Consider the following 18,025-nt stretch of genomic DNA (forward strand, 5'->3'; position numbering starts at 1 on the left):
TCTGGTTTTGTGAATCAAATGAATTCTAAATTGTACCTTCAACTGCCAGCCTCGGAGAAGGGGGAGAGGAGACTCTATCATGTCTGCAGCTGCGTCATAGGTAAAGTTATCCTCAGATTTCACATGGCTCTAACCTCTTTATCCGCCAAGATGGGCTGTGAAAAGTTCTCCCCAACTTTGTAGTAGGTCCCATTGGTTAAAAAAATAATCCAGTGCTGAGGTCCAGGTTGAAATCAGCAGGATAGATGCTAATTAGCATACTTAACAAGCTAATTTACGGTTGTGTGATGATGTGTCAAGTTGGCTTGGAAATTTTAGTGTTCAAAGAAAGGGTATAAATATGCCAATATATCAATGAAAATAACCTAGTAATTAAAAATTTATTTATTTATTTATTAATATTTTTAATAATTGAAGACCTTTGGAAGGAGGTTGTAGCATTACTAATAATTTAATTTTAATTTATTCAGCCTATTTATTTTTATACAATTTAATACACTTAAAAAACCTGTTATTTATCCGCTTTAATTACCGAAAACGCACAGAACCTTGACTTCAAAACCGAGGTACGTACCAAACTGAAATTATTCTGCACCGTTACAGCCTTAGTCAGCAGTGATCCCAATTAACGGGAAACTGAATGAGCCCATACTCATTCCAGTTGTCTCACATCCTAGGTTTATTTTTTGTATTCGTCAGCAGTCTGTTGTATAAAGATGCATGTAAATGGACACATTTCCCACACATGGGTGGTTAATGTGTGTCTGATAGGGGTGAATCAGAATATATTGTCTGGAGCTTGACTGTGCAGGGATCTGTTGGAGAGTGTGATCTCTGTAATGAGGTCCTATTCAAACCAAACAATGCTGTTATCTTTCTTCCCCACAAGTTAGGCTCAGTGATTAATTGAAATTAAGATTAAATCCCACCATAGCCTACTTCAATTTTCAAATCACAGAGGGGGCAATAGTCTTAACCTGAAATTTGTGTAAAAGTTAGTTCAAATATTTTTTTAAGCAATCATGCTGTACACATCATTGATCAAAATTAGGTATTTCTTAAAAATGTTCAGTCCAAAACAGAAGCAGTAGAGATGAATAGACAACTGATCAAGTTTCAGTTTTGATCACAGCCAACAGGTGTGCTAAATGTCAGCATTACATTGATGGGACACAACCGATAAACATCTGCGACTGACATAGCTTCATTATCATATTATCTGCTGATGGCTGATGTCAGTCAAAAGGGCCAATATCAGCCAATCAAATGTTAAACCAATGCATCTGTACATCCCTTACAAGCAGCTAGATTTGTTCTTTCATCTAACTCTAATCTTAAATAGTGGTTGACCGATATTGGTTTTTCAGGGCCGATATGGATACAGATTATTAGTAGGGATGGGGATCATTAATTTTTATTGATATATACCCTGATCCTTATTGATTGGATGAACGTTCTGTCTGTCACATCTTTACGGGCCAATCAGAGCAACAAAACACATGACGTAGTTGCTATCGAGTTGAGCCCCTACCGAAGGAGTAAACTCCATATAGAGAGCTGCATAACGCGAACCATGGCGGCTGTAGACATGTCAGTACACGACTTTTGTCGTTTTTGAACAGAAGACAACTCAATGCTGTTCTTTGTTCTTTTTTAACAAAGAAACATTGTCAAGTACTGATAAAACTGGTGCTTTAGCAGCATCCATGGTAGTGTCTTCCACCATATCTGCACTGGCCTCTTGTTGCTGCTTGCTTGCGTCACGACTTGCTTGCGCCTGAAAGTAATGCCCCTCATCGCTGGTTGGTCCTGTCACTTTCTAACCGGGCCCAAATGGTTCAGATGGGAGCTTTGCATGATGGATTCACCAGTGAGAAACATGGAAATGGGTGTATGCAAGGCTAAATTATTAGAAATTCATGAGACTGATATTTGAAACTAAAATATGTATTGATTATGACGTAGAAATTGTACTTATTATGGCAAAAGTAAAACTGCATGTTCAAGAAATGAAGGAAAATAAACAATCTAACAGTAGAGACAGGGCAACTGGAAGTAATGCCATATGCTCACTGTGTCAGCGGTACTCAGGATTAAGTGTTTATTGGCTAGTATTCATGTGACATCTAGCCAGTCAGACTGTGTTGTATACAGGACATTTGTTGACTGTGGAGAGTGAAAATAAAGCCAGAGGGAAGACACACTTTGCATAGGAAGCAAAGTAGGGCCCCTTTGATTAATTAACTTTATCAACTAAAAGTAAAATAAATGCAGATACTGATAAGGGCAATTATCAATAATCAATAACTGTAAGGCCGATAATCGGTTGACCCCTAATCTTAGCCAAATTTGACCAGTTTACATTGATTTCAAAGAACCTGTGCATGAAAATGGCCTGGAGCGGTTGATTGCAAGTACAGTAATGCTGTTGTTCTAGAAAGATGTCGCTGTCTGAAAATCTTAAGCAGTTACTAGAAGGCCTAAAAAGTAACTTCTCTCCAAAAAAAGACGACAGTCTCAATTATTTCAGAATAGGCAACCAAATGACACAGCTTCATGTTTACATGAAAACTGACAGGATGAATGGAGGAAGTCTGGAGATGATATAAAGGGATTAAGTTCACTCAAAGAGAAGTTTGGGATGAGGTCAAGGTCGACTGTGAATGAACTTTTAGACTATCTGACTGACAGTCTACAACTGATTCCCCCATAACTTCAACAAAGAGTCAATTTTAGCACAAAACCCCGTGATCAATCCTTAAACTAAACTGTTTTGTTTTTGGTTCTGAGATCAAACCAAATCTTAACCCCAGTGTTGTCATGCTGTTAAAATGATTTTCACCAATATTTGTTCACATGCAGTGAGACACCACACCCACGACTACTGCCAACAGCATGTTCTTCTGCATGCAAAAACAAAGACATGGACCTTCAGAAGGAAGTAGCAACATGAACCACAATCAGTAAATGCTCATCTTAAGAATCAAATAGAACCAACAATAAGAGCCTGGGAGAGACAAATGTGTATTCAGAGATTAGACATGATAAATCAAACAACTATGGCCTTCTGGAAAATAAAAGTCATCATCGAGATACACACTGACTTCCTCAAGATGTGCAAACCTGGTAAAGTTGTAATGCAAATGAATGTAAGAACTGCAAAGGTTTGCAGTTTAGCAGAAATTAGATCCATCCATTAAAAGCACTGGAGTTTTGCCAAAATAATTCTGTCTACAGATTTTCTAATTAAAGCAACGTGGCACCAATCCACGTAAGGTTAACTCTGGGATGTTATTACACATTACAACTGCTGACTTGACTCCCTGGATTTCACACCGAGGTATTTTATTTTGAAAAGATGAGTCACAATGTCATGGTCAAGGAGTGAGTCAGGATTTGGATACATAGCCGTGAAAATGAGCTGGATAATCAGAAACACCTCTTGAGACAAAGCAGACAACTCCATGAAGTAATCACACATAGAACTCCTGGATCACTTCTTCATGACACACATACGGTATATTGCAGGGTTTAAGTGGCTGTGTATGACAAAGCCGTTATGTTTTTTCAGACGTTATAGCAGGAACATGTGTTGAGTAGGAGGGGAAAGGGAGAGGCTTCCTTCCTTCTCTGCAAGTCACCAGGGAGGGGTGAGGCAGACGTCATGAAGAGAGGAAGAAGGATGAAGCAGCAGAGAAAGACAAAAGAGAGGAGAAAATAGGGAGAGATGGGGAGAAGTGGAAACTGGGTTGGGAGAAAGACGAGGGCAGAAATGGGGAAGAAGAGAAGTAGAAAACAAGACATTATGATGTGTTGGACGGATCTGAGGGAGGGGCAACACTGGGCATTAGCTTCAGTTTTAACACTTGGGTCATTTCTTCCAAAACTTACTCCAATGTAGGCCAGACAAACATAGCACTCTAAACTCATGATACTCACAGGACCGAGCAAGCTGGATTAAGTAACAAACGAAAGAGAAATCAAACAGGAATCTTGGCTTTAGAGTGTTTTAACACAGTCAAATCACAGAGGCTCAGAGGATATGGCGTTTTTTTTTATAAGTGATCTTTCAACAAGTCCCCAACAGAGTAACTTCCTTCTCCTGCTCTGAGTAGTGTAGATTCAGCATTTAAAGCACATTACAGCATTAGTATGCAAGCCATAATGCAGCCGTACAAAGCATATACATCATAATTATAGCCCCAGGTTCTTATGCATGTTGGCTTAAGTGTGCTGCAAAACAGTTAGGGTTTTACTATAAATGCTGACAACATCGTAAAAAGATCCAGTTTTGTTTTTATCCGGAGTTCTTTGTGGCTTCCTGTACCTCACAGCCTTAGAGCGTCCCTATAAAAAATGTGAACAAATGTGAAATGTTTACTTTAATGGCCTGAAAACAGACGGAGGACTACGGATGGAAAGAAAATACAGCTTGTAAGCATGGAGAATGCAGTTATTCACACAGTCCTGTGCAACTGGTGGAAAAACTGAGGCACAGAGAGTGAACATTTTGTCTTTAATATCACTCCTTGAAACTTTTTTAAGAAAAATGAAGTTAGTTCAGATCAGTGGTTCCCTAATGGTGTGCAGAGGCAAGTCTATGTGTGTGTTGTACAACCAAACTCCAACTAAATACACTATAATATGCATTTAAGAGGCTATTTTGCATAGATAAGGTGCGCCCTGAGACTTTGGCTCAATCTTAGGTGTGAACTGGGCAAAAACTTTGAAAGTCACTGGCTTAGACAATCTATTAGTAGGGCCCTATGATTTCGGCGTTAACAGAATCGCCGGCGGAATTGGCCAATAAAAGCGAAATTTACAATTTAACACGGAAATCGCAGAATTGAATGAAGTTGACTGAAATGCTGTGTTTTTTAGAAAGAGGAACGTATATCTGAGGAATATGTTCCAGGGGAACACTAAAGCATGGCACAACTTGTGCCTCACTTCACAAACACTCACCTCGCCCCCTCCTAAACAATATAAAGCATGTCAAAGCAGCAGAACACCGGCAAAGATCAGGTAGCCCAGCACGGGGCAGTACAGTGCGACATTATGTTGCACCTACAAGAAAACTCATCCGTGCTTCAAGTTATTTTACCACACCACACCAGAGAGTCACGGAGAGAGAGAGGTTTGTGTGTGCCAGAGGCACACAGGCGAAGTCACAACTTGAAGACCTACTCACCCCTGAGAGGCTTCAGACTCGAGTCAGACGTACTCGAAATTCTACAAACGCCCGCAGTCTAAATGATGTTACATTTGAGTATCAATTACCTTAATAATTTCTCCCATAGACACTGTAGTTTACTTTGGTTGCTTAATGAGCCTAAACGTGTCTGCATTACCGTAGCGGTCTGATATGAAGCAGACAGACAGACAGCAAGGATGGAGGGAGATGAGGAGAGAACCATTACAGTCAGGAGTAGAACACAATGCAGCATCAAACTGCATGGACTGTTACAGACTGCGAGAGTAGAGGAAATTTCGGTAAAAGGTTTACTTTTAACCATTTAACTTTAATGTTACTTTCTTATAAAGGCACTATCACACTCTGAGAGAACAGAAGAATTTCTTCATTTACATTATAAAGATCATCAGGATGTGATTATACACGTGGATGTGTCTTAAAATGTTGGAAATATCTGACTGTTACACTGGTTATAGTTATTTTATATTAGGGTTATCCAAAAAAATGGCTCCTGTGCCAGCTGTGGCCCTTTCAATAAATTTAAGGTTATTTCTATTTAATTAGTGAACATATCTCATTAACATAAATGGGACTCAATTTTTATGGTAAAATAAGTGGAAGGGTTAAAAAACGGAATTTCAAAGATTTAAAACGGAAAAAAAACAGAATTTGGGAGAAAAAAAAAAAAGATTTTATAGGGCCCTATATTAGGGCCAGTTATTTACCACAACTTTATGAGACATATCACCATACAGAGGCCACAGTACTATACATACCATGATATACACTGATTTTTGAATTATTACCACATTCTACACACTGGTCACTACAACAGCTGCTCCTTCTTGTAGAAAATAACATCCAAAGCATAGCTATAACGATCCTACAACCTGAAAGAGTAAGGTCTGCTTGGCTCCAGCCCCTGGTGACCCTGAATGGGACAAGGGGTAAAGATAATATTACTACTACGATTAATATTACTATTAATAAATGCAAATACAAGATTATTTTACTTTTCCAACTTAAAACAGCCCTCTTTGTTGCCTCTCTTGCTTTTTTAATACAACAGTTATATTGTGGTTTTATTTGACAAAGACTTAGGGATGCTAAATTAATAACTGTGTAAGCCAAAATTGTGGTTGAAATTGAAACTCAATTTATTGCTCAGCACTACCAGGAGTCCACCTGTATTTTTGCAAATGTGTCTTTTTGCATTATATCCTTGCACAACTGAAGCACTGCAGTTTATGTCATGAACTGTTGAGAGGAGATTAAATAGTATTACAATCACACTGTCCAATCTGACATTGTACATTGCACTTTTGCTTTGTGATTTTCTGAGCTTTGTTTCAAAATTGAAGTTATTTTCCTAGCAAATATCTAGAAATTGTCAGACAGACTTGCCTTAAAATCTTCCAAAGTATTTACTTATTTATTGAGGGGGGGCATAACGCTCATGAGGTTTTAAAGGAGACATATCATGCAAAAATCACTTTTTTAACATTTTTTTTCTAACCAAAATATGTGCCCCTGGCCTGTCCACAATCCCCCCAAGAACCAGAAATTCCCTTCCCCCCTCTCTTTCTCCACCTTTCAGAAAATGTGTGCTGAAACAAGCTGTTCTCAGATTTTCCCCTCATGGTGTCATGTAGGGAGTTAGCACTACCCCCAAGTTCAGTCGGCCCTCCCTGCTTGAAAGAAAGCTCTGCCCTCCTCTCCTGATCTTCCTCTCAGCTGCCAGCTGAGATGCTGGAAAGCTCAGTGGGTTACCGTGCTGCCTTTAGTCTGGGAGATTAATGGTTCAAAGCCCAGACAGGTCCTTAACTTTGGATAAAAGTAGGGGTGCACCGATTGCAATTCTCTGCCCGATCACCGCTCACCTATCTTTAATAAGCCTGACCTGCCGATTCCAATTTTGGCCAGTATCATTTTGTTTTTAATAACTGTCAGCATACACCTTCAATGTTTCAATCTTATTTTATTGAAAAACATTGAACATTACCCATGAAACAATACAAACTTGTTGTTTTAACTGCACCTGAGGTAGTTCTCTCAAATATAAATGAAAAGTTTAGAGCATTGCTTTCCAAACTACTAAATTAAATCAGTTCCTTTAGTCTTTCATTTTTCACATTTTAGTAGGTAGAGGTACATATGAAACCGATCTTATCCACCGATCTTATCTAAGTACCGGCCGATCACTGGTCCCCCAAATTAAGGAAATCGGCGCCGATTCCGATTTTGGCCAATGGATCGGTGCACCCCTAGATAAAAGTGTCTGTAACACTGTAACTTTAGGAGTGCCACGTCCATTTCCTCAGAGGGGTGTGGTCGTGGGCGGAGTCAGACAGATCAGTAACATTTAAAGCCACAGACACAGAAAAAGTTCTTAGCAGGGATGACACAGAGGGCTTTTTAGACACTCAAAAATCCAATACTTCAGCAACAAACTTCACAGGCATGCTTTGGGGACCTCTGACACCAATATAAACTTGTCTTAAAAGGGTAAAATATGTCCCCTTTAACTGAGTGATGCATATATAATGATGCTGTTTTTTGCTTTTATATTTGTGCTATGTGCTGTTGGGTATCTTCAACATAATTTACAAGAAGAGGAGCAACAGAACAGCTGACAACATCCCTATGTGGCAAACAGAAAATGAAATAAAAAGCAGTTACATGCACTAACACCACAATGGTCATAGGATATTAAGGATATTAACATCATCACCCCGCCTGCTCCCAGGGAATTCTCCTTAATGTGTCCTGCTTTGTTCACACATTTATTCACATGGAATTTAGAAATTTTTATCACAGGGTAACCAGGAAATATTAATGTGAGGACTGAGTGAAAAAACATAGTAGTTTTTATTTATAAATGCAGATCACCCAAAATATTGTATGAAATTTTCAGGGGTTTGTGCTTGTAGGGGATGTTGCTAACCATCTGAATGGACTGACTTATCGATTGTATTAGATAATATCCATAAGGTGCACTGATCACCACAACAGCTGACCATGCATGCATTTGTCTTTAATCTAAGATAGAAATATATGTACTATGTAGAACTTTTTTAGGTTAAAAACTGAGGCTGAAGTATGGGCGCCATGGAGTTGGGAGGAGGACTGACACAACCCAAGTCGTGCTCTGGATGTCCTTGCATACCACAGAGGGCGTGGAAAAATAATCTGTTAAAAAAATAACCAAGACCACACTTTCAGGGCAGAGTGAGGGGTGGATGTGACAAATGAGCATGGCCTTGGCCCTAGGGTACGGTCAGAGTGGGTAACACGGTTGCCACAAGCCCCTGGTCATGCTGTGGATGTCCCGGCTTTGATAATATAAATGCCATTGAGCTTGACCTTGGCTGCAGAGTGACAAACATGTTGAGCTTGACCCTGCCCCCCCTCAGCCCCAGGTTATGATACATCAGGCCTGTGGTGACTCCTTAGTGCCCAACATACCGAAAACTTATACACATGACAATTGATGTCTTAAAGAATTCAAACAAAACTTGAACTATTATTTTGAAAACCAGTGTTGTTGCTGTAACAGACTGGTTTCAATCAGCCTAACTGGCGTCTTATCAAAGTCAATGACTTGAATCAAGAGGAGATCATAATGGAGCTGACTTTGTGATATCTGCAGATATTCTATCATAATCCAAAGAATCAACATAATGGCACTGTTATAAACAACCCTGATAATCAACAGAGCAGAGTGGATTGCTTCCAAGCAGGTAAACTACTTGTAAAGTTCTTCTCCGCGACAAGACGCTCATTTGGTAAATTTCACCATAAGAGCCTAGTTCAAGAGTGTATTCTTTCCCCACAGTCTGTTTGGTCTTAATTCTTTAAACTGGACACTGAATGCTTTATGCATCACTGAGTAATAGAGAGCATTTGATTGACAGAGCACTGAAAACAACTGTAGCCTGTGTGTTCTCAGTCCATCCTTACATCTTAAAGGTTAAACTATTTATTGATCAAAGGTTTGTATCATGGATTGAATAAGTGGCACTGAGTTGGAGCCCGAGATTAACCAATCAAACCTTAAAAGAGGGAGGTTATCTGCCACTAGAGAACTGAGCAGTAATGTCGAGTGTGCATTTTCTGCCTTCTCTGTTCTACTGTATGTGAAAGAAAAAAGAATATTGTATTGAACTGTTTGAGCACAGCGCTGTCAAACAACCCACCTGCTGAATTAACCGCTCTAGCTCTTTAGAAACCACAATCACTCCTACATACAAAAAAAGACATCCAAACCTTGACCTTTGCAACTATCAGACCTCAATTACATGCAAGCAAAGTTCCTGAGAAGACTTGCAAAAGATAAGTAGGTGCAAGAGATTTAATGATTGATCAAATCATAGATTATCAGAAAATTACTTGCCAACTTTTAAGATGATTAAAGAAGCCATGTTCAAACAAAGATATCAAAAAGGAACAGGACTAGGCTTCAGCGATGTTAGGATTTGCTGATTTTCTCTGTCGTGAATGCTGGTAAATGAAGTCTTTGGATCTGCTGGGATTAATAAAAGAAGCCTTTATTATTGGTCTTATGATTTACATTTCTCACATTCAAATAATAAAGTCTTGAGGACTAACTGTCATTATGTAATGCCGTTAAATCAATACTGAACATATTGGTTGTTTGCAGCCCTTAAAGCCCCACTTGTTGACTTTGAGATAATGCTATCTTGTTTAAAAAGTTCCCGACAGTGAATTAAATGCAAATCCACTAAGATTACGGGCTTCAGATAGACCTCTCCTCAATCTCTGGTCTTTTGTAGAAAAACAAAAGTAAGCTGCTCTCTTTAGTTCCTTTTGGACTCATGTCAAACTGGCTGCTAAATACATAAACTCACATCAAACAGTGCACTTCATTACCCAGCAGCAACAATGCAGCCTTATAAACAACTGTTTAGTTACACAACCCATTTTGCAGTTTTCCCACTGCCCATTTCACCAGTTTAACGGCAGTTAGGTAACACAACCAGTGACTAATTTAGACAGAGTATAATGATGCAAGAGCGTTTGAATTAATTTAACACACTACACGTTAGCTAACTTCCTATTAGCATGAAACCGTTTAGCGCTTTGTTTCGGTTAAGTTCTGTTTAAGTTTCGATAACTTATTCGATAGAAAATTCAAAGCAGAGAAAAAGAGCCGACATCCCGAATAAAGATAGCGGAATGTGTGAGAGAGAAAGAGGGAGGGAGTGCAACACTCACAGTGTGTACACACACTCACCGCTCGCAGCCTGAGACACGGTCGACACAGCAGTCTGACCCATATTCTGCTTCTCCTGCACCCGGGCAGGACCGAGCCCGCCCTCCGCGACTTAAACCCACTATCACGGACTCCTACCGCGGCTCAAATCCCCTCCACAGCCGCCGAGTGAGCTCATATCGTTAAACAAAGTCAGAGACCGTGATGGCTGAGTCGCTGGAAACTTGGTTCACTGACTGAGTGAGTGACTGTGAGGCTCTACTACGTCGTAACTTCCCTCCCACCTCTTCCTCCTGCCAGCAGCTGAAGAATGCCGCTCATTCCTCCGGCCGATTTCGAGGCGCTGATGGGGTCAAAGGGTGCAGGGTACTGACACCCTCAGACACCATAGTTAACATCAGCAAAGCCTGCAATATCACTGATATGGAAGCGGAAGTTAATAAAAATCTTAAGAGGAATGGGGCGAGCAACTAATTATATTTCACTGAAATTACTGCAAGTGCAACCGATGCACCAAAATTTGAAATACCCGCCAGGTTACCTATAAATGAAAAAGTAGAAACTTCGAAGAAGAAGCAATGCAGCTATTTGAGGCCATTGATTCAAATTCTGCATCATCAGCTGTAGACATGCCCCCAAACAGGTTGCTCAGCTGCAGTGGAAAAGCAGATCCCCTGCAGCCCCGGGCTGCCATGCTGAGTCAAACCAAGTACAGCCAAGCACCTCAGTGTCATGGAAAAGCCCCATGTGTTTGCCTGTGTTTGGATGTTTTCTGCTGTACAGTTACCCCTGCTAGGTGAAGTGAAGTGAAGTGAAGGGAAGTTATCCACCGAGTTAGACTTTAGGTGTTCCTAATAGACCCCTATTATTATTTAGTATGCATTGCTTTGCTATGAGGTTTACTCTCTTCTTTGTTCTTGCCAGAGGAGACCCACTTTGCCACAGGTTTTTAAGAGTTGCTGCCACTCTGTCATATTGTTTGATATTTAACACTTTCAGAGGTGTAGTTGAACTATATGTTGTGTGAACCAATAGAGACACTTAAAAAGTTTAGCTTTATATGAGCTTAATTAATACTGTCATTTTCTCTTTTAATTTTTTTAATTTTAGAGGTGTGACTTAACCTGAGAAACCTGGTTAGTTCTATTCTCTAGTTGTTCTTGCGAATAGGGAAAGAACAAATTTCTTGTACAACTTCTCAGCTCAGTTAATTTCAGTTCAGAACTACTCAGCACTCAGTGCTTACAATACACTTCAAATTATTATTTTTTTTTTTACATGAGTAGATCAGTAGAGCAGTACTTTTAATTGAAGTCCATTTTAACCAGAGTAACTGAACTTTACTTACTGAAATAAAACAAAATTAAAGACAAAATATCTTTGGTTTTAGTCTTTGTCATGAGCACACTGACTGACACTCTCTTTATGATTTGTCTAAGGCTGCAGTATGTTTATTGCATGTGATACTCTTTCACCCAGGATGCTCCTGTGCTGAAGTAAGCATAATCTCACCTGCATAATCAATGCCAATAAACCTTATTTCTATGTAGCTGTCAGCTATTTTGTGTAAATTAATGAGTAGTGAGTGCTTTTAAATTGTTTTTACTGCAATGCCATTATTGAATTTGAAAAGTAACAAGATACACTTGTTCCTGCAAATAGTAATGTATTTACAGTTACATGTTACTAAGTAATGCAATACTCCCAGCAATAATAATGATACAACCCGATATCTGATGAACTAAAAAATACAACCTGCCCCTTGGAAGGTAAAGTGCAGGATTAATGAAGATATTGGTGTCAGTTTCATTGCATATCATCTATCCGGTGGCCCATGAACTCCTGCCCACGTTACCCTCATTCTTTCCATAGAACATATAGTGAAGAGCCATTAGGAAGTAGCTATGTGCCAGTGTAATCCATTCAGTGTGCTGCACACAAGATATTGTGATTGCAGCATCCATACGGGGCACCAGTGGTATAATACTTTTTGTATCGCACAGATCAAGATGATACTGTATTGCTGTATCGGTATTTGGCTCCAACCTAAATCACTGCCATAATAAAAAAATACAGGCATGGGTTAAGTGTAGTCAAAATCACTCCATATTGACTTTTTAAGCACTTTAAAATGTGCCCACTGTAATATAGCGTAATATAAGTAATATAGTCAACAGTCAATATCATCATGTGCACATAATTAAAGCACTATCTTATCACTGATGGTTTGAATTAAGAGTTTAACTACAAAGTCCATTTGGCTACAGCTTACCTCTATCATAATGTAATTTTTGTATGCCTTCACTATCATAAGTTAGTTTGATGTTACGTACTCACATTGCTATTAATCTAAAATAGGCAGCATACTCATTTGACCTGAGTTAGTTGTTTTCTACCACCCAAATTGAAGTCAAGTGAAGGCAACCTTCAATCAAGGTTGATTAAAGTGCTTCACAGAAATGTAGAATGTGAAAAAAGAGGACATCATGCATCATTAAGCTACATGTGTGATGTAAAGGAATGGCTTTATTGTCTAATTCATTGACTGTTATTAAACATGAATGTTTCAGTGACTTAAGCAATGGTTTCTGAAGATGAGTTCTGAAGCCATCAGTTGCAGTCATCATATTTGAAAAACTGACTCGCACTCACTCTCGATCAAGCTAACCAATAGGGGTGGCAATCTGCAGGATCTGATTCTAATTCCAGCCAGATCAAGTCTGGTAACTGCTCTCAAAGGCGGAGCACCAGACCCTCCAAACTGCTCAGGCACTCCTGTGGGCAGAGCCACCTCACTTTGACATATCTCCATGACTACATGTAAATAGGATCCTGTTTGAGCATGTGCATGTATTTCAGCCCATTTGTGTGTAGCATGTTCAGTAACAAAGTGTAGGAATTTAATTTCCTCTTTAGGGATTAATAAAATTTATCTTCTGCTTAAAACAGCCAGGAAAAGGGGGAAATTTCAAGGAGGGCCCATGTCATCCCTGGCCAGCATCTGGACACACCCCTGATCCAACGATACTTAGATATGCATTTATTTTACTGTTTACCATCAAAATTTCAAATCACTTTTCAACTGATTAAGATTGGCATTAGCTTTTTTTTTCTTTTGCAAAGGAGAATGGGTTTGTGTTTGTGCAGAACAGTTACTATACAGACTACATAACCTGTTGTGCAGACCTGGATATCAGAGAGATCCACAAATAGACCCCACTCCTTATTTCTGAAAGTCAGGATAGATAAGATAGGATGGCGCGAGTGACAGCTGAGGTAAAAGGTATTGTACTGTACATTAATAAGAGCTACACATTATTGTATTGATACATTGTTGGTTGTAAAAGTAATTCAGTAAAAAAGTTCACCGCAGTATCCTCAAGCCTACCAGGGTGCTAATAAATGATTCTCTTTTATCAAAACCTTACATCCAAAGAGATTTAATTTAGTGTTAGGTCAAACAAAAAGATTGCAAAATAAAGCTAAAATCTGGAATATTTGACCCTGTAGATGGATTATTATTTTGTGTATTTCTCTAACTAAGAGTCATTCTGTCTTGTCTCAAAGCCTTTGTGTTGTAAAAAGTGTCAAAAAGTGACAATGGATCAAAACAATATAATGAGAATACACTTTCTAGGCATATGGTTAGGGTCCCTATACAGTAGGTTCTGTCAGTCATTTATTTTGAAAGGGGGCAAATTTGTCAAAGTTTGTTGCTGTTTGCCTTTAAAATCAGACGTACGAGCTCACAGCACAGTGAAAAACATAGCCAAACACTACCACCTCTGACTCTCAGTAAAGGGGGAGTGTTAGTAGAGTAATTCTCTGTGTGTGCTTGTGTGTATGAAAGAGAGAGAGAGGAAGAAGGAGCTTTATCTGTCATCACTGTCAACAAAGTGTCAGGTGAGACGGTTCAGATCCTAACCAGACCCGACTGAGTGGTCAGACTGAAGTCAGTACACAAACACCCACAAACACAATAACACACTCACTCACAGCTCCACTTGCCAAATCAAACTTCCCTAATGTTGAAGTGTCCATTCAGGTATAGACTGCCATCTAGTGTTGGTCTGTCATTAAGAACTCCTTGTTCTAACGTGCACTCTTTTTTTAGACAAGGAAAAGAACTTCTGAAACAGGTTTTACTATTTTTTGGGCCAGACCACTGACCATAGGGCGAGGAGCCTGTTGTGTCCTTATGTAATTATTTTTCTCTGAATAGAACTGCTAATTTGGGGGCCTTATTATGCTCAAACACACAACAAACTTTGCACATAATCAGTCCTGGTGAAAAATTACATGTATCAAATATGTGTACCCAAAAATGGTACTACAGTGACCAAAAACCTCTAGACAGCCCCTCCACAAAGTTTGGGCTACATGTTGAAAATAGGTACAAATGTGTTTCAAGTCCAGATGAAAAAAAAGACATAAACATTAACTTTTTAAAAAATGTGTGCAGGAAGTCAGATTATTAAGGGTTAAGTTCAAAATTTGCCCCTTTTGAGCATTTTAAAGCTCTCACATTCTAACAAACTCCACCTAGGATTTGTTTTGATGATTCTAGACAAGAGGAAGTTTTCACCATGCAGCAGGGCCACAATCTGGGCCTGAAGTTTGAACCATGATTTCTTTCCTTCCAGAATCTATTCAAACAATCAGCCCAAGTGGACCATTCAACCTAGCCTTATAATTTTGGGTCTGCATGGATCATCATAAGACTTGCACTAAAGCCACTTGGACCCATGCCCAAATACCAACAAGAAGTCCACTAGCTTCAGCTCAATTTCAAAATAAAGTGTTTTTAATAGTGCCAAGTGACTGCTATCTGTTGTAACTTCCAAACACATTTTTCAACAGCATCACTCTGAACTAGGACTGTCAAGATATCAGATTTTCACTTCATGATTATTGTGGGCAAAAAATGTCCTGAAAATGATATTATCTCGATATCAATAGAAATTTAAATAATAATGGGACAATTAATCAAATTTATCTTTAACTTTATTTATGTTGTGTTCTCCTTTTGGCAGATGAATTACACTCAAAATACCTGTCTAAGGAGGTACTGCAGCTGCTGTGTCATTGCAGAGGGCCAGTGTTTGAGTGTGTGAGGAGGAAGGGGGAGGGGTTGTTGGGGTGCTACAGGAGAGAGACAAAGCAGGGCGGAAGAAAACAGGGGCAGAGGTATTGTAGTTTAAGTGGCACTGGATCATTTATACAATATTATCATATGCACATTTTTAACATGATATTGAAATCTTATTTTTTAATACCACTGTTATCGCCAATACTGGTAGACTGCGACAGCCCTACTCTGAACACAGCATCATGCAAACATCTCTTATAAGCGCCCCCTACTGGCAAAAAGGAAGTCACACAAATGGGTCAATTATCTATTGCTCTTATGAGCTGAAACTCTCAAGTTCAGATTTAAAACTGAAGTTCTCAATATTTGTCCACAACACTGACATGCTTCACTATTGGTCACTTCAGTGGTGATGGCAAGCATATCAATATCTCCCCAATTTCATCGGAAGCTGGCATAGCTCTCATATTGAACGTCTGATTTCATTCAAATTTCATATGCATGATCAAGATCTGCCCCTTTACACATTCAAAGGTTAATTTCATGGTTTTGCATTAGTGCCGCCCACTAAAAGAACCCAGTAATACCTCTAACATACAGTAGAATGTCCAGTCTTCGTTTAGTTATACTGTATAAGACAAATATCAGCCTTGCTCTGATCTAATCTGATCACATCTACATTTTAGCATCTTGCTTTGTCATACTGCCATCTAGTGTTGATAGCCAGCACTACGTCATATACAAAGTGCAACATGCTCCTTATTTTTTATTTAATGACAGTCTTGAGAGGATCTATTTATTTTTCTGCTGTGCTGCAGCACACTTTTACACAAAAACAATTACATGTAATTGTTTTACACATCCGATATGCAATAAGATATATGTCAAGATAGACTACCTACACATGTACAGGAGATGAGCAAAGAAAATTGGGGTACAGTGCCAAAATCCCCACAAACCACCACAAATGTACTTACAAAAACTTCAGAACAATCACCAAACACTCACTGTGTCTGTTCTCCACTTTTTTTTTTTTTTTTATCTGTGTGGGAGATTGGGTGTGTCTAGTTTTTATTTTAACCTGTAACTGGAGTGATGTTGTGGCACTTACAGAAGAGATTTCAATAAAAGGACTGTCTGTTGAAATGAGGGGTTGACATGAATAAACAAATAAAAATGACCTGCATAGTTATTTAACATTAAAATTATGACTTAAATTACTTGAAATTAGTCATTTGACTACACTTTGGTGGACTTCACACTGACTTAGAATTTATTTATAGGATCCAATTCTGGAACCCTTTCACACCTGGGAGTTGCTATGACAACTACAGACTGAAGAACTCTATTTAGAAGATGAAATAGAGGTGTATCATGTAACAGGAAGGAAGTCAGAGCAGAGGTGGGAGGAGGAGGACAAGTCAGAAAGATGGAAGTACATTTGTAAAGTTAACAGAAGAAAAGGCTTGCATTACCATTAACAGGAGGGTAATGTCATCAGTCTGACATAAGAGCTGTATGCCGAACTTGTTAGGAGATAGGTTATCAATAATTTTTTTTATTATTATTATTTCAACTTTCTGGCATTATATGAGCATGATATCCCTTTATCTCCTTTTTTGACCTTTCATTTTGACATTGCACAGTTATTCGTAGAACAATACATTTTTTTAACTAAAAAAGATGGCACTGTTTGCAGACAGTACTCAGTGCTAAGTTAAAAAAAAGACAATTTATCATTTTTATTATGTCAGTAAATATTGTCAATATTTATTTTGATTTTATCACAAGGTCTTGTCACATCCCTAGTAGTGATTACATAGAAAATTACAGCTTAAGATGAAAAATACTGTTAGGAGTTTTGCAGCTGGTTTTGACACAATAAAAAAATAATCCTGTTACCTCTTTATGGCCTACAAAAGCAAATGTATACTGCTGAAAAGGCTGTTTATCTCCCTTTTAAATGGTGCCACATTTGTAAGGATCATGGATTTGTGAGATGAGCAGCAGAGCTGAGTATGTGGGTTGCATTCATGAAAAATGTGCCAGATCTTCTCTGCCAATACCAAACAGCTTATTCTGCTGTTGTAATTTGCTGCATTTCCATTACCCTTAGAAATGCACAGAATAAGTATAAGTAGTAGTATTTTGCTATCAGAGAATGTTTGTTAAGAAATACCACTTACACAGACATTTATAGCACAAAATCAGCAAAGAAATAAGATTGATGGCTTTGCTGAGCTTTGTATATATGCCAGAATCACAAGCAAAAGGTTCCTTAGACAATCTTTAAAGACATGAACATCTGAGGACTGTTTGAAATCCTAACAGGTGACCAAATTTGCTGGATCTTCAAGTTCCAACAGTGCAATTCCTGTTTTTTTTTTCACCATGCCTACTGTTATATTTTTCCAAGCTCTTACCCTTTGTATTAAAATGTTACGTGATTTTTTTTTCAAAGATTGGTTGGGTAAGCTGATGATCAGTGTTTCATTTAGCACCAATGAAA

At 38.7% G+C, this 18,025-nt stretch overlaps 1 protein-coding gene across 4 annotated transcripts in view; it reads right to left on the reverse strand.

Annotated features, from left to right (window-relative positions):
* The window catches only part of phactr2 (phosphatase and actin regulator 2), a 74,953-nt gene that overhangs the window by 35,556 nt on the left and 21,372 nt on the right, over positions 1-18,025 (reverse strand). Inside the window, exon 1 of one of the 4 annotated variants that reach the window (XM_041789144.1) lies at positions 10,449-10,687. The exons of the other annotated variants lie outside the window; for them this stretch is intronic. Coding sequence (XP_041645078.1) covers positions 10,449-10,491 — 43 coding nt within the window. The 5' untranslated portion in view covers positions 10,492-10,687. Of the gene's footprint in view, positions 1-10,448; positions 10,688-18,025 lie in introns of those variants that run through there. 4 annotated transcript variants of the gene reach the window in all.

Source organism: Cheilinus undulatus, linkage group 6, assembly GCF_018320785.1.
Source record: "Cheilinus undulatus linkage group 6, ASM1832078v1, whole genome shotgun sequence".
Lineage (NCBI taxonomy): Eukaryota > Metazoa > Chordata > Actinopteri > Labriformes > Labridae > Cheilinus > Cheilinus undulatus.